Genomic DNA, 27990 nt, shown 5'->3' with positions numbered 1-27990 from the left:
GGGTACGGTTTTAATTACTGCTCCACCGAATATTTATAACGGCAGGTAATTCTTATCGTGGTGTCTTCGTTGCGGCGGACATGTGCACAATGTCGTCCTGTCCGCTGCAATGAAATTAATTATACGCGGCTCCGGCAATGTCGCCGCTTTTAATCTGAACATAACGGTATGTTGAATTGCCGCATTGAAAAAATTCCTCAGGGATCTTATTACAATAAGCGCGACTTAATTTGTTTAAATACTCCCAATCGACGTGTTATATATGTAAATTTAATTATCCTGCTTATATGCTCTTTACGGTTTTTATTAATTAAATATTTGCTCGCTTTTTTCATTTTAATATTCTCGAACTTATCCTTTCCAGCTTCGTTAATCATTTTCACGAACGGATAGCTGTTTGTTTTGTTAAAAAAAAAAATAGTTGTATTTATAATGAAACAAAAGTCAAAATGTAATTTAAGAATATATTTTTTAATAATATCGTATATCTTATTAAATTTAATTTATCATAAATTTAACAAATAGATAACAATTATTTTGCTTTTTTGTGTATGATTAAAAAAAAGTAATCCCCCGAAGAGAAATACTTACGATAACTGATAACTGCGTTCAATGAGAAATTATCTTAGTTACGTAAATTATTAATCGCATTATCGTGGAATTACCTTCGCGGCGCAGCATATTAGAGCGATACGGTAAATCGTAAAATTATAGTTCGCGCGTGGTTCGTGTTCCTCGCTGGAGAGATTGCACTTCGGCTGTTCGTGGTGGTTAGCCAAGTTTGATATGACTTTGGCTCATCTTTAGTTCAGTTTCGGAGATCGCGAGGAGACGAGTTCCAGAGAGAAGAAAGGGAAATTCTGCAAATTGAATGACTCGGCCTGCTATACGTTATCTGCGACTTCTTTGCTTTATGTTCTGTAGAATCGGGCGAACGGCGCAGATTCTATTATAGACAAGAAGAAGTCACCGTGGCCTAGCTACTACGCCCCGATGCCATTTCCACATGTATTATGCATGTCCGGGCAAATTTCATCGTCTGTCGCGACGAGGGGAAGCATCGTCTTATTTATTATTTACGTTCCCTTTAACCAATAAACGGGCAATCTAACTTGGCTATCTTAAGAATACCGGCGCTCAACGAGGATTAAACTTGTCTGTGATATTAATTTTTCAGCCGAGATTATTCTCCGCATAATTTTATCGGATGAAAAATATCGTGTAATATATATCATAATGTGAATTTTTTAATTTAACTGTAATAATTGTGTAATGCAAGCTCGATATAAACACATAATCGTTGTGTAAATTATGCTGCGATATTATTTATGAATTCTTTACGCGAAAATATCACGTAGCGCATAAATTACAGCGTAATAAAATATCAATGGTAATGATACGTATTGCAAAACTTTGCTCAAATAAACTGTTATGAACTCTGCACATCATTAAACTACAATAATTTAAAATAATTGAATTTTTTCATTTCGAAGAAACTATAACAAATAGTGATTTATCTAAAAGATCTCTTGCAAATATCTTAATTGTCTATAGTTATTTATAATCTTTAATCTTAAAAGTAGATTATATAAATTTTTAGTTTTGCATAAACTAGATATAATCAGATCTTCGATTAATAATCGATTTTGTTAATAACAAAGAATACTTTAATGTTACGAAGATTATTTTATTTTTCATAATAAGATTACTGTCACTGATGGGTGTTTACGGTAACTTCGAAAATAATTACGGATCTTTCATATTGCATTAAATATGCTATCGCTGAAAATACACCATCGTTAAATGATGGCTTCGTTCGGATACTTAATCGTCCGTTAAAGCTTACGCAAAGCCCGCGACGTACGAAACTAGATTATAGTTAGTCTCGTAAATGTAAATCCTTAACGAGTTGCTAGAGAACGAAATAAAAACTTCCCGCTGACCCAGATACCAAGTTGCGATACTTGAGCTAATTCCCGGGCTTTACTCTTATCATCCGGTCGTAGACAAGCGTTGTTTATCAGAGCGATGTCAGCTTTACCGCGGGGTAAGATATCCTCGAATTTCCCCGCGCAATCAACTTTCTCCATCCTCCTCTCGTTCCCCTCCATCTTGTGCCGATCTCGTTTCACCCTCTTCACAACTTTCTTCCTCTCGGCGATATTCCGGCAGCCGAAAAACACCCCTATCCCGGGGCGCGTCCGTTACGAGGTAGAAAGAGGGAGAGAGAGAGAGAGAGAGAGAGAGGGAGAGAAGAAGAGGAAAAAAAAACGGGCGCCCGATTTCCCGGAGAAAATGACGCGCGCCGCCATACGGGATATTACTTGCCGCGGATGTTAACGTCCGTTGCATTTTTTTGCCAACACGACGGCGCGGCTCTGGCGATGGAGGGCAGGGCTTTGGACATATAGCTGTGTTAGATAGCGGGATGCTGTAAATCTGTGCATTATACATGACAGTGAGATCAGCGCCATTTGTTATTCCCCGGCAGTGTGCAGAAAAAGAGACGTGAAAAATTACTGGCGCGGCAAGCACTTACTGAAACGAGGATATTGGGGAATTTCTGGACACGGAGGAGAGAACTTGGCAAAAATCTCGCCACGGGATTGAAATTATCGTTGGCGCAATGCGTAATATCCCGGTGCTCCGTGCATGCGTCTCTCGATTATGCGTTCTGGCACGGGTTAACGTAACGATTGCAGCACTGTTCGCTCGTCCATTCGCATCGTGTAATACGTTTCCAACGTATCTCGCCATGAGCCGTGTTTTCCGCGTACAAGGTGCTTTTGTGTCCGATTACAGAGCTGATACATTGTATGAGGCACTCGCGGTTAATTTGACGAGGTAATCTAATATTGATTTTCAATCGACGGCCGAGTTATGCGTGCATTAGATCGGAATTTCAAAGTCGATTACAAACACGCTTTATTCCCTATTTTTCGGGAAATATCGCGATGATATAAAGTATAGAGGTATTGTATGGAAAGCGCGCTCATTTTCGTGCGAATTTATTTAAAAATTATTTCGCTCAATTTTCACCGGTTATGTTTCGAAATGAAAGACGTATTATTCCTGAATTTACCGCATTTTCTCCATTTCTCATTGTAACATTTTCTAAATTGTTGCAGAGAATGTGAATATTCGCTAATTCTTACAGCGTAGTATCTTTATTACAGCTTGAACGAAATATTAATGGCTCAAGTATTGTTTATCATGTCGCCTTTCTCTCTCTCTCTCCCTCTCTCTTCCTCTTTCTCTCTCTTTCTCTAATAAATTTCTCAGGTCTTAATTCTATCGCAATAGACCGAGTACACTGGTGCTTTCACGTGAAATACGAACAGCAACTTGTCGAATTGCTTGTTTTGCGGATAAATTTAACAAGGAAGGATGCACCGTGCTCTAAGAAATAAACGCGCCGTTGGCAAACGTATCGTTTTCTTGTTACCCCGAACTTTCTTTGAAGGCTTTATAGGTAGTTTCGCTATATTTCTTCGCCTAAGGATAATATGAGAGAAATACGTGTTGATGTAAAGTAATGAGAAGAAATGTTGGTGATAGTAAAAGTATGAAAAAGAAATATATAATTTAAATATAAGCTTATAAATTTAAATAATGTAATACTCAGGCAAATGTGATATCGTGAAAATTTCTCGTGATATCACGATATGATATTATGATATCACTTTATAAACAACTCACAGTATTTATCAAGCAAGTAATTATTATTTTAACGATTTTATAATTTGTTTATGAATTACTATTTTATTATTGCAAAATGTTATGAAGAATGTCACCATGTGTTATCATGTGTTCCCACTTGACCTTAAATCTGCGCGACAGTTTTTCTTTAATTAGTATCATCAGAGACTTGTGTAAAAAAAATTCTTATTTTATATGCGAGCACGCTTCACGCAACCTGTGCTAATCAACCTAATTGTTTTAGCGACAAACGATTATATCACGCATCAGAAAATGCTAAAAAAAGATGTCACAAAATCGCCAGATGAAACGGAGAGCACGATGAAATTTGTCGCAATTTAATTAACCGCGCGCAGTAAATTTATTCGGGCATAGACGCAAATTTAATATCCACTTCTCTTTCGAAGCCAGTTTGTCATGTTCCTTTTTGTCACGAGTGGGTGACGTTATTTACCCTTCGTGGGCATAAAAACGTTGACATACAAACTGCGCCATGTCGGACATATCCCGGGAGGAGCGGCGATGCAGGCAGCGCGAAATCTGAACACGAATGAGCGTGCAGGTGTCCGTAAATAAACTTGCATCGAGCTTGTGCAGCAAACCGGTGAACGTAAAAGGTAGTTACGCTTTCGCGAGTTACCCGGCTCACAAAGGTCTTTCAGCTAACGGCGGGTTTTATTCGAAACATTTACCGGAGCTTCATGGCGCAGGGATATCGTTCGTATAATCGTGCACGGTATGTCGAATAAAGCGCAAAGAATGTTTACGCATATGAAGAAGCACAATGGGATAAATGTAATCAATAATTGTCGGAAGATAACTGAAATCGTGGTGCGCTTTAGTGTACTCTTTTTTTTTATCTGCCTTCTTTGAAGAGTTTGTGCAAATAATATGTCACATTATCATGACCTCATTAATTGTAATGATAGTGCTACATCACTCCGTTGAAGAGGAATTCTGATAGCATATTTTGAAATGCAGAATTAACATGCAGTTAATATCATTAAACTGTCGGTCATTAAAGAGATAATTGGAACTGTGTGATGAAGTAATTTCTGTCGCGCTTTGAGAGAGAGACGTAACTCTATAAATATATAGTAAATGTTCACGATATTCCGACAAATTTGTGTTGCAGTGTACGATATAACGAATATCTCGTTATGATATTCTTTTGACTCATAAATTGACTAATTTTAAATTAATTAAATTAATTTTCACTTATCACAAACGTTATCGTAAGCCGGTATTTTTTATATTACTTAATAATTCAAAAATTACAAACATCTGTGAAACATTTAGAGAAGTTTTAAAGTTCTGTGTTATGTTTGAAAAATAAATGAAAGATTTATTTATATAAATTATATTCAACACATCTTTGAAATATTTAGAATTTTTGAAATATTCAAGGCGCGTTTTTTTTCATCAATTTAAAAAATTTTTTGCACAAATAATATAAACGTTTAAACAGAAAAATATTTTACGTTTGCAGGAATAGATTTTTATTTGGTTTTCACGATATTTCAATTCCAGCACTTATTTGCGTGTCTCCACTCGCATCCAGTCGCACTTCCTCTCCTAAAGCCTTTCAGTTGTCATTCGAGCGGAACATTTTCCTCGCACTTCCTTCACACGATTGATTGCCTTCTTTGATGATCGATACGACGATAACGTTCTGCTATTTGCTTTTATTGAAGGGCAGTTCCAGTCCGGAAGGAGTTCATATGGAATGGCATCACGTGGGCCGTCGCCGTCGACGCTGCCGATCGCGATAGCGATGGCCGCCGTGATGACAGTCGTGGCTAGTGGCCTTTGCCCGCCGCGATGTCGATGCGACGACGAGAGTCTACGCGCCACGTGCGCCTACGCCGGCCTCGATGTCGTGCCGATCCAACTCAATCCGGAGATCCGCCACTTGGATCTGTCGAACAATCGCGTGGCCAGCGTGCATCTCACGTTCAGTTTCTACGGGAATCTTGAGAGCCTCGATCTGAGCTCGAATCTCATCCACACGCTGGGTCTCGAGAATTTCGGTCTGCAACAGAATCTGATCGCGCTGAACGTGAGCAACAACACGATTCGCACGCTGGCGAAGAACGCGCTGCGCGGATTAACGTCCCTGAAGGAATTGAATCTGGCCGGCAACAACATCTCGCAGATGGACGAGCAGGCGTTCAAGTACACCAGCGAATTGGAGGTGTTGAATCTGAGCGACAACTCGATCACGAGTCTGCCCGACGGTTTGCTGAGGAACCTCCACAAGATACGGACTCTGATCCTAAGCAAGAACTCGTTGCTGGAAATACCGACGAGCAATCTGGCTTTGGCGCCGAGTCTGGAGCGCATCGACTTGTCGGACAATCTGGTGCTGGAGCTCGCTCGAGATTCCCTGCCATCCTTACCGTCGCTGATTTCCCTGAATCTCTCGAACAACGTCGTGAGGAGTATCGCCGGTGTCGCCTTCGATCGCCTGCCGGACCTCCTGCGTCTGGATTTGTCGGGGAACAATCTGACGTCCGTGCCTACGGCCGCTCTGGCTAAGCTGAGCGTTCTCACGAGTCTCATTCTAAGCACGAATCCTCTCGGATCTCTGGAGGCCGTGGCGTTTCGCAATCTCTTCGAGTTGAGGAACTTGGAGCTGAACGACTGCACGATCGCGAGCGTCCACGCGAGGGCGTTCGCCGACAACGTGAACCTCGAGCGCATCTCGATGGACGGCAATCGGGAATTGCGGGAGCTGCCGGCGCGGGTTCTCTACGGTGCTCGGTACCTCAGGTGGGTCTCGCTGCGTCGGTGCAATCTAGCGACTCTGCAGCCGACGCAGTTCCCCGTCGACGGGCTGTCCTACCTGCGAGTCGGCGGCAACCCTCTGGTGTGCAACTGCTCGGTGCACTGGCTGTGGAACGTGATCCGCGCGGAGGAGCGGCGAAACGAGACGCGCCTCGAGCTGGACACGCACGACATCATCTGCAGCGACGAGGAGTTTGCCGGCAAGGCGCTGATCACGCTGTCCGAGGGCTCGCTGCGGTGTCGCGTGAGCCCGCTGCACCTGGCGTTGTTCACCATCAGCATCCTGGCGGTGGCGGTGATCGTGCTCATCCTATTCGCGCATTTCACCCGCGCGAAGAAGAAGAGACAGTCGCTTCCGTACGCCGCGCCGAATCGTCCCGAGTTCCTCGTCTACGTCGGTCGCGGCGACAACGGGCTCGATAAGAACGCCGAGTCGTACAGCCGCCGGCTGCTGGGCAGGAACAACGAGGACATCTCGTACGACACGCCGCGCGGCAAGACGGCGTCCGAGCGAAGCCCACAGTCGCAGGACACGAACATCTACGAGACGCCGCGATACGCCCGGCCCGGACGCTGCGACGAACCGCCGTTGTACGGCGGTAAGCAACAATCGCCACCGGTGGAGGAAGGGATGTACGCGGTGGCGGATGTGACTGATCTGCGCGACGAACCGCCGGAAGTGCTATCGCTTTATCGCGCGCGCAGCCCTTCCGCCGCGACCCCACGGTCGAACGCCCTGCGGCGGTTGGACTACGGTTACGATTACGAGTACGATTACGATTACGAACCGGCACCGCCGCCGCCGCCCCCGCCGCCGCTCTCCGAGAAACCGCACGTCGTCTTTGTGTGAGGGGGATCGTAACGCGTCGTGGGTCCAGCTGTAGCGGTGATCAGCGGGAGTCCAAGGCGAATCCGGGGACAGTCTAGTCGTTAGGCAAACCGAATACGCCGCTAACGCTCCGTATCACGGGCTCTTAATTGTCCGAAAGGTCTCGGGATTATTGCCTCGACGCTCGGTGTCTTGATACTCGAGATACTCGTTGCGCTACGTATATATGATAAGGGGATCGACCAGGGTGCGCATTATGGCCGGAGACGAGAGGGAAAAATTTACACCGCACCGAGAGAGCTTCAATTGCCGCTCTCGACCGTTGAAATTTACGCAATTGTACGAAATTGCCCTCGGAATTGTCGTTCCGGCACCGCCGCTATCATCGGGCGCGCTACGTCTCATCGCATACGAGGACCAACGGAGGACTACGGGTGCACGCGCGACTAAAGTGCTAAACGTTTGAGCAATAGTAATGTTTATCCGATGGATACGGGAAGGAACGGGAAGGAGAGGAGAAGAGCGATGTTCATCGCGTTTCGAACGGTACGGTTTTGCGCACCACGGTAAGATGTAAGACGTAAGACGTAAGAGCCGCGTCGATGTGGGTAGACGTAACTTTCTATTTGGCGCGGGAAAATGGTCGATAACATCGTCGTCGGGAAAGCGGATTATCCGAAATTCTGTTGCTCGAGCGAAAACGAATGCGCAGTGTTTTGCTCGTAAGAAACCGGCAGGTTACAGCGCGCCTCGTGACGCGACACGCTGAAATTATCCCCCCAGGACAAACAGAAGCAACCGTGGACGAGTGAAAATGAAATGTCTTCCGAGATAGTTGCGTCGCTGCTAGAGAGTGAGAAAGAGAGGGAGAGAAAGGGAAGTGAGAGAAAGAGAGAGAGAGAAAGAGAGAGAGAGAAAGAGCCAGGATGCATTCTCACTGAGGGAACACAATCTGACTCGGAATGTAAATTGTGCGGGAGCGTAAGAGTACGTTATACCACTGGCCGGGTCGTGAAGAGAGTGAGAGAAACTGGGACCCGTATTTATTTTCGAGGATTGCAAGTTGAAATCCGCCGGCTCAGTGCGAATGCAGTGGCCCGGTTTTGCCAGACGAGCGTTCATTTTGTCGGATTCGTTTGAAAACGTAGTGACAAATCAAATCAAAGCTGCGTCGCGTTAGTCGATTAAAGGTCCTTCTAGAGATTACTAGCTACCTAGAGATTAATACTCTTCGTAAAGTCCGTTCCAGGCTGAGGAGCCTCCGGCGCGAGGTTTGCAACTAAACTATTGTCGGCTACGTCAACCGCTGTAGGATTAATCAATGGGGCTCTTACTATATCCGAGTATTCGAGAGCATAGCTGTTCATTGAAATTCGAACTTTATTTCGAAATCCATCCGTGAGTATTTTTCGAAATTTAGATCCTAATTTTCTAGTCTAAATATGTGAATATTTTTACACAAATTAATGATAATTTACATTATAAATAACAAACTATATAAATATATGATTTGTTGGATCGCGAAAGCTGCTCCGAACAGTGATTCATATTTGTAATAATTCAGGAAAGATAAATGCCAAATAATCTGACTTTTTATTATCCCGATCTAAAACGAAAGAATAACCGAATACTCGAATATTGAAAATTTGCAATAAGAGCTCTATTAATAAAAGAGCCATGAGTTGTTTGTTGAAAATTGCGTTAACACGTTCCTCCACACAAAACACGCTTAAGGGAGCAAATTACGTTATAGGTCGCGAATCCGATTTTTTCCCTCTTTTGCGACCGACCGAGGGAGGATCCCTCGTACGTACGAAGTGTTGTAAATTGAAGCAATAATAGTTACGACCTTTACTCTGTAAGCACATTACACCGAATATATTTAGAGACTACAAAGGACACATTTATACAAAGCATAAGCGAATACATACAAAAATATAAATATATATTTATTTATTAATTTAATGATGTTAAGTTTGGAAAGATGTTACGTTTTGAATACGAAAATATACTTAATGCAGTATGAATAAAGTGCGTACGTTTCCGTTATGGGAATCACCGAACAGATTCGTATTCGCGATTCGCCGTAATGATTCTCGCACACCGGCAAAAATTCGTGCACCGATGCATGCATCCTCCGCAGTCACGACGACGGGAAGTCGTTACGCGAATCCGCGATTACGATCCTGAGAACCTATTTGTATGTTTTTTAGCGCACGCCTCGAAACGCATCGCGTCCACGAAAACCTAACAGAATATGCAAAACTTCCTAATTGGATCCGCTTGTAAGGCAACTTCTCGGGTCGTAGTTTGCAACACCCGGAGATTAAGTCTCGTTACTGAATCGCATTTTCCTACTACAGGTCGCAGCTCGAACTTCAAAACGATAGAATTTAAATCGGGGGAGAGATTAAGGGCGTTCTTTTTTTTTTTTTTAATTTGCCAGCGTTTGCTTGAGTAAACGAGAGCTTGAAGCGTAGAATGATCAACTTCGAACTGTGTCTAGTAGAAAAAGCTATTTCGTATTCTTTCGAATTTTCCACGTCAGATATATGTTATTTCAGTCAATTTTTTAATAGCAAGTCAGCGATTATTATTCATAACGAAGAAATTCGCTTATACACGTGCCAATCTAATAATGAAACATTAATGAGATCGAAGTTGATTTCAATTCTGTTGAGATAATACGGAGATCGATGTAACATTATATTATCAGCTGTAATATTAAGAGAACATATTCATTATGTGCGATGAAAGTTTTACACGTGTAAAATTAGAGAGTTAATTTCTTTAAGAACCGCAATTACGTTCATCTAACGAGATGTAGAATTCTCGTTTCGCGTCGTCGTTCGATATGCGGATAATTTCATAAAAAATGTATGGAAACCGCCGTCCCAGCGAAACGTTCACAGTTCCCCAGATAGTCGGCAATTCCCATCAATTCGCATCAACGTTCATTCGCGCCGAACGGCCGGATGGCCGTTTAAAAAATGATAGTACTCAGCTAGGTAAAAAAAATGAAAAAAAAAGAGAGAGAGAGAGAGAGAAAGGAAAATCAACGAGGCTATATTTACGAGAGCGGTGAAGGGGTTTAGCTTTAATGCGATTAGACGAAACATTCCGGACTGGCGTTCTCTTACGTAGCCCTCCGTAAGTGATACGCCTCCTTCAGTTTGCTTGGCGTCCTGAAAAATTCATTTTCCCCGAAGCGAGAAGCCCGGTGGGAACGCTGAATGAAAATCCCCTATTAACGTGCTCCCCGTGTACGGTCCACTGACCTACAAGCTGCGTCACGAGTCTTCTTGCTTTCAGCAGCCGCTGAAACGGGTCGTCCATCTCCGGTTCGCTAAGTTTGGAAGTTTCAGCGCGGAATGCGCAATCGATCGTCACAGTTTAACTTGAAAGTCGGCAGCTATCTTTTCTTCTTTGATTATGCGAGGAGTTTCACAACGGCTCCATTGAGAAACACGAATGGAACGAGAGAAAGAGAAAGGAAGTCGATAAATTCTCGACTTTCTGTTTTATTCGAGTTGTAAGGCGCACAATCGGTTTCAAGCGTTGTATTTGTCGAGATATATGTGCGATCTATAGACATCCGCGTCCTCTCACGCCCTTTTTAAGCTTTATTTAAATTTGAAAACTTTAGAATTCGCAAACAGTGAAAATTTGCACGTATATTTAACAATTAAGAATGTAACTTTTACGAGATATTCTTTCAAATAATTATTCAAAGAGATGCTCGGGAAAGTTAGAATTCTAATTAAGCATATACATGGTGTCTCTTTGTTTGCTTGTCATTTTGTTGGAGCATAGGTACAGGAGGGAATTAAATCCTATCCAATTTACAACTTTGATCACCGACATTAAGCGTTCATCTCCGCCCATTTCTCCCGCTCTGTCTCAACCCCCATATCTCTCTGCCATTCAAATCGCGTGATTAAACTTAAATCGTAAGCAAATACCTAAGATACATCTACGTCGTTCAGGCTACAACTAAGATCCTCGCCGTCGCCATCCATTTACATTAATTCCGTAGAGAATTTCCGAGACTTGTATAGGTCACGATTATAAACCACGACCTCTGAGTAATCGTCGCGGATAAAATCTCAACTTTCTCAGACGAAAGTTTAGACTTTCCGGGCGCGTAGCGGCGAAGATACACACACCGTCGGAAATGTGAGATTTGAGGAATCTAAAGGACGCATAATTACATAAACACGTTGACTTTGGTGCAACAACCGCGACTTCGACCAACTGCTATCTTTAACAACAACTTCCCGCATTGTACTCGCACTATTTACGATTTTAATTACATCTGGGCGCTTTCGCGCACGGTGCATCCATCCAGTCGGCATACAGAGATAATGAATTGAGGGATTGAAGAGTGGGAGAGGACCACCCCCGTTGCGCCGCGCGAAATATTAGATCTGAAAATATTTCGCCGCGTCTACCCTCGCTCGCTCGCTCGGTTAGCCAAGATTTCTCGGTGGCACTTGGCCCGACTCGTTAGTCATGGTAGTTAGTCATGCTATGTGCATCTCGTCGTCTCGCGGAGAACGAGCGGAGAGGAAGACGAGTGAGGCGGAGTGAGGCTTCATTGTAAGAGGGGTTGCCGGCGTCCCCTAAGAGGGATGGAGGCCGCCTCGCAAACGTCCTTCCTCGCTTTCCTTCCTCTTCCTCGTCTCTCTCAGCCCCGTGTCCCTTTTACGAACTTCACTTCGGGGACTTCGATGCGTTTGAGGCGTGCCGCTGCTGCTCGGCGGCTATTTTTGTATGTACATACAGCCCGTGTAATGTCGAATGTATAGTCATCGTCAGAATGGTCGGGACACTTCTCTTGGTTCGCAGGGAGCATCTCCGCGGATTTATTCGCGCATAAATCGAGGACGGCGGTAACGGAGTTATTAAAATGTTAATACAATATTTCTGTATTTTGGCGAATATAAATTACTACACGCGTAGTGCATTTAACGTTGTAATAACTTTATTATTATATGTGGCTTTTGATTTATATAGAAATAAATCTGCAGGAGAGTTGCCTCTACAAAGTAATAAAAGGAGTATCTGAACCATTCCGACGCCGATAAATCACGTTCCCACACATGCGTAAACGTCCATATGTGAGTGCCCGTTTTACTTGTTTTCCCCGTGTGTGTGCGTGTGTGTGTGTAGTCCTACGGCGCCGGTTTCATAACAATATACAATTGCACCCGAAATATTCACTTGGCGCGACTCGAACTCGCATGCAATCGAACAGATCGTTCAAGATTAGACTAAGGCAATACCACATAAGGCGCGCTGCACACGCTAAACGCTACGATGGAGATAAGCCGAACGGAGTAGCTCTTGCCTTTTTCCTTGCGTGCGTTTATGAAACCGGCATGTAATTTGTCCGCTCGTATGTGTCGTTCTTACCCTATTTTCGCCCTCGTCCGAAAGTCCCCTGTGTTCTCCGGCTGCTGCGTCCTTTCAGCTTGGAAAAGACCAAAGTACTTGTTTCGTCGAATACGCGTGAATGTAATGCAATGTACCTTCACCACTTTGCTTCGTGTACTTTCATATTTTTTGTTGCGGATTTCGACGATAGCAATTTGTGTTTTCGACAGAACGTTGATTAACTTGTTCATGATGTCAGTCCAAACTCGCGTTTTTAATTAAAACGACATAACGCGCATTCTCGATTAATAGAGAAATTCAAAAATTGTTTTCTTTTTGCAAATATGTAAAAATGAAGGGAAAAACAATTCAGCACGGCGTCTAATGTTTACAAATAGTACAATTTACATTAATTTTAGTAAACGCGAAATTTTTCTCCATCAAAGTCAATTTTATTTTATTGGTTTCTTCTTTTGCATTTGTTCATCTCTTTCGTATAAAAACGAGCTTTCAAATTCATCGATATTCCACTTCTTTTTATAGATCATACAGTATGAATTTATTCAAGCTCCAATGTGTACTTGCATTATTTTATTTAGAATAATAGCGATTGTTTTATTCATTCCATTGCACTTCAATGCTTTTGACTTTTTTTTATTATTATCCGATAATACATAATGATGAATAGTTTATTTTGCGTAAAAAGTATTTTGCTCAAGAAAGGTTCTTGTTAAGCATCGTGAATTTGAAGAGGAATATCTTTTCTACCATTTCAGTTATAAATTCTATTTCATTTTATTTCAATGTTTCTGGCTTTTTAATTATTATTTGATAATACATAACGATGAATTATTCATTTTTCGCAAAAAGTGTTTTGCTCAAGAAAGATTCTCTTTAAGCGCATCGTGAATTTGAAGAGGAATATATTTTCTACAATTTCTACAATTTAATTATAAATCAAAAAGCATGTAATTGTTAATAAATATATTAAACGCACATATTGAGTTTGAAGCAATGGGTGTACATTGCATGTGTCTCACCGCACTTTTAGTAATGTAGTCATATTTAGACTTTCAATTATGATCGACTCATGTAGCTAGAAAAAGTGTCGATTCATACTTCTTACTATAATCTAGTATAGAGAGAGATACTTTGGGCTTCTACGTTTAACACTCCGCTTGAAACATTTCTGACCTTTCAAGATGAGCTACGAATTTATACTTATGAAAATGTACGTGTATATATAGGGTGCCTCTAAATCCGCGCCCATTCTCCACGTAATGAGATTCCGTGATTATCTTGAAATCGATTCTTCTTTAACGAAAATATTCAAGCTCCAACGGCTTCTGAGTTATGGACAATTAAAAATTAAAAAGTTTAGAACCTTTTTACGAATGTTACTAAAGTAGAATTTTAATCAAAAATTAAATTAGGTTTTTTTAAGTTTTAAGAACTTTAAAGTTATTTGATATCGAATAATGAAGGAACGAGAATGATAGCTAGTATAATTTTAATCAAAAAAATTGACTTGAGATCAATCAAAGAGTTGAGTGGAGCGTGGATGCAAAGTTCAAGACACCTTGTATATGCAATTTATACAAATCTATATATATGCATGCACACATATACTCCCAAATGTTCATGTCTGAACAATTTTTGCGTGTACACGAAATACTTAAAGTAATATTTTAAGTAATCATATAAAAATTTCATACATTGCTAATAAAAATGTTCAAGACGTTTAATAAAATTATATTCAGTAAAAATGTGCCAATTATCTACTGACACTTACACAACAAAAATTTATAATTTCAATTTGTAACTCACTATATATTGATACAATATTGTGCGTGTCTTCCATCTAGACGTATACTCTCAATCACTCCCTTTTTACAATTCTCTCGCACAATCCCCGTTATCTATGTGTTAACCGAAATATATGTAATTCCCTCCTTCATTTTAATTATAAGAATGTACAATTTCTTACAATGTCAGAAACTACTGCATCTACGTACAGATCTGCGTAATGGACAAGATAAGCAAAAGGGTGAGTTTATTTTATAATAAATAAATGTGAATATTTTCAGAGGTTTTTTCTTATATTTTTTTATTTCCAGCGATATATTTTGTTTTTTGCTCAAAAAAAGCATTTCCTATTTGTGATACGTAGAATAAATATAAGAATCAAGCGGAAGAATTCTCTCGCCCTTCTAGATAAATAAAAGTTAGTCTGCATGGTTGTATCGTACGATACAAATAGATTTATTTTAGGGATAAAATCCCATTTAAAAATACCACGCTCCGCGGACCATAAATCTTAACGTCCCCATTCCCATAGGAATGCGCGAGAAGTCTCTGAAGTATGAGTTTAGTGCTCTCTTGATTTAAGTATCACACCAGATGCTTTTATAATGTACTGAAAAAATTTGTATGACATCTCGTATGTTCTTTGTGAGCAAAATGATGATTTTCTAATATTAAATTTTAGACCTCGTGTTGTAGAGAAATGAATTTTTATATAAATATTGTAAGTAAACTTTTTTTGTTGTCATATATCGTACTTCAAAAATTAAACCTTCCGGATTTTACAAAAAAAATTGTCATTTCACAATTTATTTACAATTGTACATGAGATTTTTTATTCTATCAAATTTATATATTATTAATCTTATAATAATTTTACTGATCTAGCAAATTCGATAAAATGGAAATTAAATTTTATTTTAATAATACAAATTTATTGAGAATATTTTTTATTCTTTTTGTGTTCCCGTTTCCAGATGTAAAATAAAATTAATATCATAAGTTTTGACAAAATTTTATTAGAAAAATGTTTTGTTTACAACTGAGGTATAGAGTTTCCTTAAAAGATTCGTAAAATACTTACAACTTGAGCCACCTATTAGATGCATTTGTGCATCTACATCTATATATATAATTGTGCAATAAAATATAAGTGTTCCGTTATTTATATCACTTTGCAAAAATTTTACACAAGAAATGAAAGCTATTTCTATAAAGTTTTGATGTTTGACAAAATATTCTGACAATATTTATACATATTTATTTATTCACACGCCTTGCGTCCTATAGAGATGTCACAGATAGAGTTCAAAATCTACTCTAGCACTATTATAAAACTGATTCTGTTGTCCAGTTCTTCTGACCCAGGCGCCCACTTTAAAATATCCTTCTTTTGCCCACGCTTGCATTTGCTGAGTACTGTAAGGTCCGTGTACTTCTGCATTTTCATTCTGTGACCATTTCAGATCCCATGTTACGCTTTCTTCTAAACTCGCAGTTTTGTCTTCGCTGGTTGTTTCAGCTGCCTTACCTATAGAGTATGTATATGTAATTCATAATGTATAATGTAAAAATGCAAAATAGACATAATGTGAAGATATATGTCATTAATATCCTATTTACACACCACTATCGGTATCATCCAGTTTCGCCTTTTCCTTTTCATCAAAATCATCAGCATACATATCCAATTCTGCTTCTTGTTTCGAAGGATGTGCATGTTTATCGCCTTGTCCAATCTGCAAAATATAATTTTTTATAACTCCACTTCCTATATATAATTTCATATTCGTTATTACCTTCTTTTTTATGTGTTCATAGGTTTCTTGATATATGTCCATATTACCAGTACGTGTTAGTAATTCATTTGCTAGCTCTGTTAATTTTATTATGTTAGCAGAATTTGGATCTTCTTCTTTAGGTTCTTCTTTTTTTGGTTCTTCTTTTTTTCTTTTCCATCTTTCTGCTGTGGTTAATTTCTTTTTTCCTTTACCTGGAATGGGATAATTCATATTTATTTGTCTTATAGCTTGCATATGCATATATTAGTAATTATTATATTAGTGATTTATATACCAAGTCTGCATAGTGCTTTAGAAACACTTTCACCAGGTTTAAGATATTCGAAAATCTGTTTATACAATGGAATGGGATCAAACATAATATCTCCTTCATCGTCACTATCACTATCTCCTAATCCATGGCCTTCACTTGATTTGGCATTCTCTTTACTTGTAGAACCAGGTTTGACCTGTAAAAGGTATATATGGTAATGATTTATATATTGGCAAATAATATTGTTTAGAAATATAACATAATTTTCATAATTTTGTAAAATACAAAATTCTATAAAGATGGAAACATATTTTTATATAAATGGTTTACATACTTCATATAATTAATTTATTTTCCCTTAAGATAAAATTTTATATTTGTATTTATGTTTATCTTACTAACTTGTACCCAATCAATGTTATCCAACCAATTATCTCTTATTTGCTTCTCTTTTTTCCAAAGATAATGACCATCTTTGTCAAAGTGACCTTCTTCCAATTCTTCTTTCATATTAAACGCTGTAAATCCTACATTTGTTTCTGGTGCTGAGGGTCCATCTTCTGTACCTGTTTGACAGATATAAATAAATCATTATATTATGTAAAATAAGAACTATGCAATAACAATAATGAATGTAATACATCAGTTTATCTAAATAATATGATATATTAATTTAGCTACCTTCAAATTCATCTTCATTCATCACATTATAGGCATCTTCGTTTATCTCATCGTCCTCCTCATCCGAATCCAGTGAATTTTTAAGTGGTTGTTGTTGAAGAGATGTGCCTTCCATATCATCAAATTTACGTTTTGACATGGTTTTTGCATATAAGTAGACTTTTTATTAAACAAATCTCTGTGTAAAAGAAATTATGTTATTGGAAGTGTTATATGTGAGATTTACTTTAATAATTCAAGCACGCACAATTATTTAATATTATTTACGTTTCGAAAGACAGTTTCTTACCTTATTATAACAAATGGTTTAATATATAGAATTCCTGACACAGTACGTATAGGTTATATTCTGTGCAATATGATTCTCAGAGTGAAACTATTCTATCTGCTCCAAAATTTCAAGTGCCAAAAAACTTGTTAGGTGTATAAATGTTGTTATTTACAATTAAAATCTGTGTTCGATATTTATTTTGATTATAAATCACAAAATTGCATAACTTTTTGTAAGAGCACTCATTTTCTTCGTGGACACCCTTGTGCACTTTATGCACTTGAAAATGACGGAAATATATAGCGGACCGTCCATCATTTTCAAGTGCATAACAAGAAGGTGTAGGAAAATGTGGAATTGTTGATTAAATACTTTTGTGGTAATTATTGAAAAATTATTGAACAAATTAGGAGAATAGAAATTGTCGAAGTTGGAAAAAATTATCGATAAAAAAGAAAATAATTAAGAATATCACGTTTAAAATTAGAATTCCAGATATAGTCATTTTAATGACAGCAGAATATATTTTTACATTGTTTTTTACATTTATGTTTGCAAATATGTAAATTATTTTTATTGTACTGCTCCCATTTATCTTTATCTTTTTTATTTGTTCATAATAATTATAAATAAACAATTGGTAATATTAATACAATTTGTCAATTATATATCAAGAATTATAACAATTCTTGTTTACATTATAAATAATAAAATATTATTTTAATTATTTAAAATTCTATAATATATAAAACACTATCAGTTAAAGAATTTGTATTACAAAAAACCTATGAAAAGTAAATTTAATTTTAACTGTGTCATATAATTATATAGATTTATATACGCACATGTATTAATAATACATATAGGTTTTTGTTATTTTATATCCGCATGATTTTATTCTTTATATAAATAGTGCAATAACTAAGTAATTTTAACTTCGTACATAATACGCCACTTAAAAATTACGACGTGTTTTATGAAAACAATTTCATATCATTCTGTTACAAGCTTTCTCTTAATGGATTTTTAATAATATTGTGCATTTGTATTGCAAATTTTACAATTGGAACTAGTCACTCTTTTTATCCTTCTTCCCTTACAATAGAAAGTATAAGCATATCTGCAATATTCGATCATTAATCTTACTTGCTACACGTAATTTTAATATGGCATATTAATTTCATTACATACACATCTTTCCTAGTACATAAATAACTACTTCATGTAGTACAACTTCTGGATATATAGAATTTTTAATATGTCATACAAGAAAAATAAATCTTTTCTGAAAATTATAACTAATACAGTCAACTTCAATCCAAAATATTTTAATTGTTCTGCAGACATATAAGATGCAATATTTGGATGATCTATTATTTGATGCTAATAATTTGATTTCTCAGTTTTGCTTGCGATACTAAATATACCATAAAATTTGTGTAGCATATGGTACACAATTATTGTACATTCATAATATATTAATTCAGTAGGGTTCATAATTGTAGAAATAGATAAGAGTTTTTATATATATATATTAAAATCTTAATAAAACATTTTATAATTACTTATAAAATAAAATAAAAGAATGGAATCTTGATTCTTTGAAAAAATAGATAAATTATGCGAGCTTAATATGAATATGTGAATATTACGAGCGAACCCTTCCGAATTAATATAAAGAATATGTTTCAGGTACATGCTAGTTGTTAGAAATATCGTTTGAAATAATATCACATGTATATAACTGGATTAAAACTATGATGAAAGTGCAGATATACAAGGAGAAATATATAGCGTATTCTTCAATAATATTAAGTAGTAATACCAAAACCCAAATTTCAATTTTTTATCATACAATTATGCAATAATACTTATGTGTTTTGAAACAATTTAAGATAACATAAAACAAATTTAGTATTACTGTAAATTTTACGTAACTTACAATTTAACTTTTTAACATCAATTGATTCATATGTGTATATATTATCTTATCTCTTATAATACGTATTATAGATACATATATTTCAATGAAATGCACATGTTGATACTTGTCAGCAAACAAATATCTGGCATATATTTCTGATATTTCGAGATGCATATATTCTTTATATGAACAACAATAAAAACAAAATTTGTTCACTTATTTAATAAGGAGCAAATTTTCTTTCTTATTGTGCTCATTTACAATAAATATAACATATTTCTATATTTAATCATAACACATATGTTTGAAATTATGATTAATAAATAAATCTTAAAAACTTATATGAAAAGGAATTAAAAATAATATATATATATAAAAATTATAAATAAATTATGCATAACAATCATGTTTAAATCTTAAAAAGCTTTTCAAACATTTTTATGATTCGACATTCTAATACAATTCAATTTACAATTTGCTTTTTATTTGTATTTTACTTTTTAACAGAATAGATTGCCAATGTAATTTTGTTAATGTGTGACATGATCTACCATCAAAATTTATTTAAATTTATAACTTTTACCATCAGTACTAAAAAAATAAATTATATTGTATAATTTTTTCTATAAGATTTAACATAATAAAAGCGCATAATATTATAAAAAGATTAATAACAATAATAATATTAATAATTGCTTTTTTAATGGCTAATCTCTAATTCAGGTATGTGAAAAAGGTAACGTTTAACTTTTTTATCACAATATTGAGCTATGCACTTTATATGGTTTTTAAATGTGCAGTATTCTTGGACAACAGATAATCGAAATTCATATTTTACATGTGTCATACGCGCAAATGTTTAGTTTCAAAACATTAAATTTGCTAATGATAAATATCGTTCAAGAAGAAACTTATATTCTTTACATTGACAAACTTTTAATGAACTATGTTATACCATTTTTTATTTCATTTCATATTTCAGCTTTGTATAATCAAGATGCTAAGGACTACGTTATGTATCATAAATGCAATTTATCACTTTCGTCTATTGTAATACATAATACCTTTTTGTCATGCATTTATTTTTATCCTGATGTCTTTTATGAGTTTGATGTTATTTAAACGTATATATATATATATATATATATTTATCCATATATATTTATCATTTCATTGTACTATATATTTGTTGAGATATATCTGTGATTTCAATCGCCCATGTTTGTTTTTTCTTGTAATATCTGGTAGTAACATGCCTGTAATAAAATTAATTTTGTTTATTACTTAGTTTTTGTTTTCTGTGTTTTAATTTTATAAGTTTTATTTTTTATAATCATATCTGACCTTAAGAGTAGTAAACATAATACCAAGCTCTCCATTTTGCAAATACGACTCCATGAAATCTTCAATAAAATGTATTTCACTCCCTAATTGTAACACACTAGCACGCACTACAACAAAACTAAACACTGGAAACAATTCGTCCATCGTCCATAAATATGTAGAGCCTAGTTGTTTTTGTACTACCTGTTGATAAACATGTGCAAAAATGAGAAAATATAAATGATCTGTTTCAATATATTTATTATAGATAGAAATATCAATAATGTTGCTAACATATCCTTACTTGTGTCATTTGATCAAATGTGTTTCTAACCACCAACAATTTTTCTAAAGGTGAAAAAGTTGTTTTAAGTTGCTGCAAAGTTTCTATAGCATTGCTAAAGTAAGGTTCATGTTGATACGATAATGAGTTATCTGTGATATTTATTATGTTTGTAGTTTTCCAGAATTTCCTACAATTTGTTAAGAGTGCAAATGCATTAAATACAAATTATTGTAACATTATAATCAAATCTCCAAATGATAACTTATGTATTCTACTAATTACAAATCTATTACTTACTGATCAATTTCAAGGAAGGCCATCAAAGTTATGTCAGGCTGCTTATTCCATTTCATTAATCTTTCCCAATATGCATCATCTTCTTTTTTATTATGTAAGGCATATAATACAAAAAGTGCGGAATGTACACGTGGCAGTAATATCGGATGAAGAATTGCGGCAGCACTTATGACTTGTCTAAAAATAAATATTTTTACGTGATTTATAATAAAATAAATTAGTATATACTCATTAACTAATTTTATCGTGATTTCAGCCAATTGAAGCCAATTGAAGCGCCATTAGCAATTTACTAATATCGAAAATTATATAAATAGAATCTACGATTGCTTTGTAATGTATTACGCAATATAATAGGATCGTTTATTATTATTATTATTATTATTATCACTGAAATTATTATGAAGAAATCGATAGAAAGAATTGGATGCGCAATATTGCTAATTATATCAGTTTTGATGTCTTTATAACTTTTGCAATACGTACTCTTCTTCTTTATCATCAGTTTCAAGGACACATTCTTTGCCGCAACGTGGTAGAGCCGGGAATAAAAGAAGAACAATCTCATATATCCTTGTAGTAATACTGTGAAGCTCTGATACTGCATGGCTAAGTAATAGGGGATGTACTCTCACTCCACCGTACGTAGCTGTGTATACTGCAGCTACTTCTGTCAAAAGAGTGCCTAATGGATGATGTGGACTTTCAAAAGCTTTCACTAGATACTTATGAATTTCGTTATAAGTTTGACTGGTGAGTTTATCTCGTCCAAAGCATGGAATCTTGTCCAACTGATCGATTGTTTCATTATTTTTCTCTTTTGCATTTGAGGCCTTAGTAGAAAGCTTTTTTCGTTGCAATGTCTTCTGATGGGATTTTGTTATTATACTAGCAACATTTTGCCACACTCTTTGTGTTTCTGTAGATTTTTCACTGGAACTTTTAGTAACCGATTCGGACACACCAAGTTGTTGATAACATTGTTTGAATATGGCTTTCCATTTTTGATCGGGAGGTACACAGAGTTTTCCGAAAGATCTAATAAAAATCGTTAGTTCAAATGATACAAAAGGCTATAATAATAAACTCTTAATAATTAATTTACTATTTAATATTAGTAATATTTAATATTGTAATAATGTGAAGAAATATTTACGCTGGTTTTGAAATAGATTGTACAGTTCCACTGGCTTTATTCATATGCAATGTGGCAATAACTTTGACGCCTTCGTTCCATGCACCGTTCATATTGCCTTCTAGCCTGTCGCCACTTCGAAATGTTAATGTACCTTTTCCACAAAATATTCCTGCAGATTTGAATTCACCTTCGTAATGCGTGCCGTCCTCAAATACCATTACTCCGTGACCCTTTAATGGACAAATGATAAAATATTGTTTCTATTCTTTCATACTTGAATAAATAAGGCAGACTATATGTATTACACAAATTAACGTAAAACAATTACTATTTCGATGATTTATATTTCTTTTAAAATATCTCTTATATTAAGAAAATATATTAAAACGTATAGTTACCGTTAGGATGTCTTGTGTAAAGGCACCTTCATAATAAATACCGTCAAGTGTGACAATCAAACCATTTCCATGCTTCATACCATTACTCCACGATCCGAGATATTTTTCACCTGTGATATTAAATTATAAAAATGTAACTTTGTTTTATTGTGATCATTCTATCGAAAAGTTTATATCAAATTATCATGCGGTAATTTGCTTTTAAGCTAATTATTTATACCTGTCATGATATCATCCATTATTCCGTAACCTTGTTTAACACCGGCAGCCCATTCTCCAATATAAACAGATGCAACTGATGCCATAAAGTGACCTTCTTTCTTGACGCCATGCCCATGAGGCAATCCATCCTTAAAGTATCCTTCGTAAAAATCTCCATTGACGTATCTAAAATATTTTTGTGTATTTATAAGTATTAAAAATACGGCAAAAATATAAAAGTTTCGTTTTATAAAACACTTAATCTTTAGGACATGTTCAAAAATTGAATCTCACTTCATCGTTCCACATCCATTTTGCTGACCGTCCTTCCACTGGCCTTCATACACACCCTGCATTGGAATTTCCATTTTTCCAGTGCCGTGAATAACACCCTTATGAAATTGGCCTACATATGTACGACCGTCTGACCACTCTAATTTTCCAGAACCATGTGGTTTACCATTTAGCCATCGTCCTGCAAATTTACGATTTATTGTAAATATTTTTTCTATACATAACGCTTCTTAATGTGAAATATATTTTACTATCATTTTACCAACCAGTGTACTTTGCATCCTTAAAAACAGCATGTTTCGTGAATGAGAACGAGCTTGAGCGTGCTAATGGAGGTACATTTCCTATCACTCTTTGCAAACTATTCTTGATAGTATTTTGCAGAGCATGTAACCACTCATTTCGTTCACTAGGTGTAGGTGTGTACAAAACAAAATTGTCTTCTGGTGCAACAATTGATATAGCATTCTAAAAGTTAAATAAATCTATTTTTAATTCTATTAGCTACTATATATCAATTCTCGTTAGAAATAAAATACAATGAAATAGATGAAGATATAAATATAATTTTGTACCTGTACATTTTCCGAGTCTGGCAGAGGTTCTACCCATAATGTTCGAAGTGGATGAACTGTATGTGTGGCGCCAGTAACATGTATGAAAATATCCGTCAATAAAATAAACCAATGAGATGAAAATCTACCAGAATTGAGTATCGATAGTGGGTACGTTCTTGATTCTCTAATAAGCCTTCTATCAGGAGATCTCAATATGTCTCCTAGTTTGCCGGAACTTTCCCAAAACAATTTTGTAGCTTCCGCCTCTTTTTGACGTTTTTCTTGCTCATCGTGTACTTGCTCCCATTTTATAAGAGCTTCTTGTAATCGTTCAACACCCATTCTTGTTCCATTGCTTTTTATTAAACTATGAATCATATTTTTATATCTGCAATAACACGTATATATTATTTAAAAGATTATAAATAAATAAAATAAATCTTTGTTGAAATGTATGCTACGTGCGGCAAATTACCTGTTTAGCTTACATAAAGGATGCTGTAATGCAGTTGTTACAACTATTTCATTGTTATTCTTTTTTACATCGCTACCTTTTAAACTATCCATAAATAAGTTCGATACTATTTGTGGCACTTCAATGAGTTTTGCAATATGCATAAAACCACCGAGAGATATAACATCGCAAATAGCATTTAAATAGTATTTATACACAGTAGTAAATTCTTCTATATTGGCAACAATTGCAACTTCATATGCTTCTCCAATATGATTAAAATAATCCCACAAACTTATGACATTTAAGACACTAAAGTGCATCAGCTCCGCGTAGCAGCGACACAGTGTTTCATACGCATTAGCTTCTTGGGTTGCACCACTTTTCTTCTGAAACGGCTTGATTAGATTTTGATAAACAATCAACATTTCTTCAAGGAAGATTTGATCGTTTATTAAATCCTCCGACATATTTATTGCTGGCTCATTTATCACAGAACAACAACTGTATTGCCCAGAACTGAAAATCTCTCTCGGACTACTCGATTCCTTGGTTTGTATATCAAGTTGAAACATATCGCCAACTTTACTAAAATTATAATGCATTCATCAGTAAACAGAAATAAAATTATTCTTTTCAAGAAAAGAGATTTTTACTTGAATTATTTACCTCGATTGTCCCATAAAATATAAACCATGATGCATCATTACTAAGCTGTGGAAATTACCAGCTGCCATATCGATAGCTCTTTCATTGGAAGATAATTTTGTGGTGAATAGCTGAGGAGCGCTTTGATCTATTGTACTGTGCAAAGTGACCTGTTTAAAATTATTACGACCCCACGCAAACACTCTACCGTCCAGTGTTAAAGCAAGCACATGGAAGACACCGCAAGATATCTTTCTGATCCCAGTATGGCTAAGCTTTGCTACTAACACTGGCCTTGGTCGTTTGATGATATCTCCCGTTCCCAGTTGTCCATACTGTACATCACCCCATGTCCAAAGTTCTGTCGCTAATATGTTGCTTCCAGTGCGAGATAACGTATTAATTCTTTCATTCAAACCTTGTTGGGATAATTCATGTTCAGAGGAACCGGTACTCGAAGACCAAGGGAACTCTTCACAGCGTAAACTTAATGCCAAACTAGTCGCAGTTCCTTTTGTATAACTGTCTCCTTGTTCTTCTAAGTTTTCATTGCTATCAGCTTTAGATTCATTAATATCTGAACTTCCACTCATATGTCTAGACAGAGTTACAACTTTGCCTCCTACATTCTTAACGCCTTCGTACACTAAATTAGCCATATTTGATACATTTTGCTTTATCAATCTTGTTGACCGATCAACACTCTCCATAGGTATGTCTTCTTTGGCACTTCCGTAAGATGAAACCCAAGACAGTTGTCTGGTTAGAAATTGTCGAGCGGTTTCCGTGTTTATAAATATAACATTCTTTTTCTCATCTTTTTCGGAATCTGTTAAATTGTTCACACATTCCCCACCGTTTTCAACAATATCAGAAGGATGTTCTTTCTTGTCCATTTCTGGCAAAAGAATATGCTCTTTACTGGCAGTAGACAAAGCACTGATAGAATTTGTAGAACGATCACTAAACTGCTGTGCATGAAGACCAGTAAGACATGTATCTGATGATGTTACACTTCCAGGACTCAACATAACATTGTTCAAACATTGTGGACAAGAATTAATAAAGACTTCTTCCTCTAACTCATTTTCACTATCTGTATCATCTTTTATGGATTTGGCGGCTTTCCTCACAGTAACTACATTAAAATTGAAACCACAGGCAACCTCAGATACTGTCCGTCCATCAAAAAATCTAACTTTCTTTGGTTCTGTACTACTTATATCTATTTGTGGTTGATTACCGCTAGCCCATAGCTGTCCATTTTCCGTAACAAATAGTGCTGAATGATCGCTAACTGCTATGGATTTGATCTTCACTACTTCATTTTCTTCCTTATATCTGCAAAAAAATTATAATTTGTCTTTAGTAGTAATAATTGAAGACATATGATGAAACTGACTTGATAAATTCTATATATTTATTCATCTGTTAACAAAAATGCTTGTAATATGTGAGAAGAGCAAATTAGATCATAAAATAAAAACTATATACAACATGTAAGAGAAAGTCTGTCTAATTTTTGAATGCAAGACATGTTTTAATATATTTACCCATGACTGCAATATTTTACTTCCTCTTTAAGAACGATTGTATCTATAACACCCATGTCCTGAGGATTTACTTTCAAAACATGTCCCTTAGTATTTACAATAAACAAGTGTTCAGAATTAGCGGCTACATCGATAACATCGAATTGAGCCCTTTTGAGAACGAGCTTAGGACAGGTGTTCTCCTGCAATGACACTTCTCCATGGTACAAATTGTTGGATGTGGTCGCTACAAAAATGCGATCTTTGATGGTGACCAGTTTGGAGATAATGCCGTTCGGCTTGTCACCGAATGTGAAAGACAATTTGTCGGCGCCTCTCCATAGATGCATGTGTTTATCCATTTTAGTGTACGAGGCTCAGCAAATGAAGGCGTTTACATAACCTACGAGAACTCTTCTACAAAATTTTCTTTAGCGGCGCGACTATCATTCTTTTGTCATGTTATCTGCAATAACGTTTTCTGCAGTAAACACTTCTTTAAAAATATAGCAGTAAATTTACACGATGACATGATTGAACAAACAAGCTTTACATTATACTAACATCCAGTGAGTAAGTATAAATCGGTGACGACCGATATCAGCTGTTGCAAGCTCTTATCGAAAGATAGAGATGGAGGGTGTCATTCGGTATGTTTCTATCTCGCATCGTATTACAACTCTTGCACTTGAAATGAAATGGGCATACGATTTTGTGTTGGAGGAAAAAAGATAAAAAAAAAAGTACAGAAAGTACAGCTGAACCAGAAAGAACCATTCTAGCCGGGATTTTGAGCATTTGTAACAGGAACACATGATGGCATAGGCGCTCACTCGAAACAGTGCCATCTTTTGGTCAGCTGAAACAACATACAACTATACAAGATGGTAAGTGTACTGCACTAATTATGAGTGAGCTCTTATATTATCATGTGCTCCTATTAACATTCTATTAAAATCCCAGATAAAATGGCGGTTCCAGCAGGTAATCTTATAGCGTTTTCGATTATACAGGATTTGAACGACCCAGGGTTGATCAATCACTATTTTACTATAAATGCAAGTCTTTCATTGGTGGAGAGGTTGCAATGACGTCATTAACCAACCCTGGGTCGTTCAAATCCTGTATAATCGAAAACGCTATTAATTTTTCTACATGTTTCTGGGCTACTTTTTATCAGTGTTCTGATGCTCGTAAAATACTTAAATAATTAAAACGTCTCTTTTAAAATTTTTAGAAAGTTTTTTGTTGCAAAATTTAGAATGCCAATCGTTAGAAAAATTAAAAAATGTCTTTTTAGGACGTTTTTAGGACGTTCTTAAGATGTCTTTTTTAGATCGTTTTTAGATGTCCTTATATCTATTATATATATAATATATGAATAATGTATATACATCCAAGCGAGCGATGTGATAATGTTGCCTTCGTCGATTCGGT

General features: G+C 36.3%; 3 protein-coding genes across 7 annotated transcripts in view; 1 reads left to right on the top strand and 2 right to left on the bottom strand.

Annotated features, from left to right (window-relative positions):
* The window catches only part of LOC105678766 (carboxypeptidase N subunit 2-like), a 54519-nt gene extending 39745 nt beyond the window's left edge, over positions 1–14774 (top strand). For 2 of the 4 annotated variants that reach the window (XM_067348852.1, XM_012378375.2), the window contains one exon: positions 5394–14774. In XM_067348852.1, the coding sequence (XP_067204953.1) occupies positions 5426–7336 (1911 nt within the window). In that variant the 5' untranslated portion in view covers positions 5394–5425 and the 3' untranslated portion in view covers positions 7337–14774. The remainder of the gene's footprint in view (positions 1–5393) is intronic. The other 2 variants (XM_067348853.1, XM_012378376.2) reach the window with 1 other exon arrangement.
* A 719-nt stretch (positions 14775–15493) lies between these two features.
* holn1 (CD2 antigen cytoplasmic tail-binding protein 2 homolog holn1) lies at positions 15494–17810 on the bottom strand. The gene is made up of 7 exons (XM_012378154.2): positions 17520–17810; positions 17231–17408; positions 16952–17115; positions 16571–16745; positions 16294–16487; positions 16122–16233; positions 15494–16025 (listed from the first exon to the last, which is right to left on the bottom strand). Exons 2-7 carry the CDS (start codon positions 17367–17369, stop codon positions 15790–15792), a joined length of 1020 nt encoding a protein of 339 aa, XP_012233577.1. The 5' UTR covers positions 17370–17408; positions 17520–17810; the 3' UTR covers positions 15494–15789.
* Positions 17811–19546: 1736 nt separating this feature from the next.
* Als2 (Amyotrophic lateral sclerosis 2) lies at positions 19547–27313 on the bottom strand. Of its 2 annotated transcripts, XM_067348849.1 has the most exons (15): positions 27118–27313; positions 26575–27019; positions 25043–26362; positions 24395–24961; positions 23938–24307; positions 23629–23830; positions 23363–23543; positions 23088–23254; positions 22868–22977; positions 22488–22699; positions 21818–22369; positions 21332–21508; positions 21053–21221; positions 20770–20952; positions 19547–20681 (listed from the first exon to the last, which is right to left on the bottom strand). In XM_067348849.1, the coding sequence occupies exons 2-15, from the start codon at positions 26913–26915 to the stop codon at positions 20634–20636; spliced, it is 4599 nt and encodes a 1532-aa protein (XP_067204950.1). In that variant the 5' UTR covers positions 26916–27019; positions 27118–27313; the 3' UTR covers positions 19547–20633. The 2 variants fall into 2 exon arrangements, with proteins under 2 accessions (XP_067204950.1, XP_012234022.2); XM_012378599.2 differs by having other exon boundaries at positions 26575–27313.
* Between the last annotated feature and the right edge of the window lie 677 nt (positions 27314–27990).

This window comes from Linepithema humile, chromosome 2 (assembly GCF_040581485.1).
Source record: "Linepithema humile isolate Giens D197 chromosome 2, Lhum_UNIL_v1.0, whole genome shotgun sequence".
NCBI classification, from domain to species: Eukaryota; Metazoa; Arthropoda; class Insecta; order Hymenoptera; family Formicidae; genus Linepithema; species Linepithema humile.
This window is presented reverse-complemented; position numbering and strand designations above follow the sequence as displayed.

Bases quoted from the DNA above. Each gene is read 5' to 3' on its own strand.
- holn1 (XM_012378154.2), bottom strand. From the start codon at position 17,369: ATGTCAAAACGTAAATTTGATGATATGGAAGGCACATCTCTTCAACAA. The intron at 17,116-17,230 runs GTAGCTAAATTA...TCTGTCAAACAG, and splicing joins GAATGAAGATGAATTTGAAG to GTACAGAAGATGGACCCTCA. The intron at 16,234-16,293 runs GTAATAACGAAT...TATATTTTGCAG, and splicing joins ATGAACACATAAAAAAGAAG to ATTGGACAAGGCGATAAACA.
- Als2 (XM_012378599.2), bottom strand. From the start codon at position 26,915: ATGGATAAACACATGCATCTATGGAGAGGCGCCGACAAATTGTCTTTC. The intron at 24,308-24,394 runs GTAATTTGCCGC...GTGTTATTGCAG, and splicing joins CCTTTATGTAAGCTAAACAG to ATATAAAAATATGATTCATA. The intron at 20,953-21,052 runs GTAAGGATATGT...GTTTATCAACAG, and splicing joins CATTTGATCAAATGACACAA to GTAGTACAAAAACAACTAGG.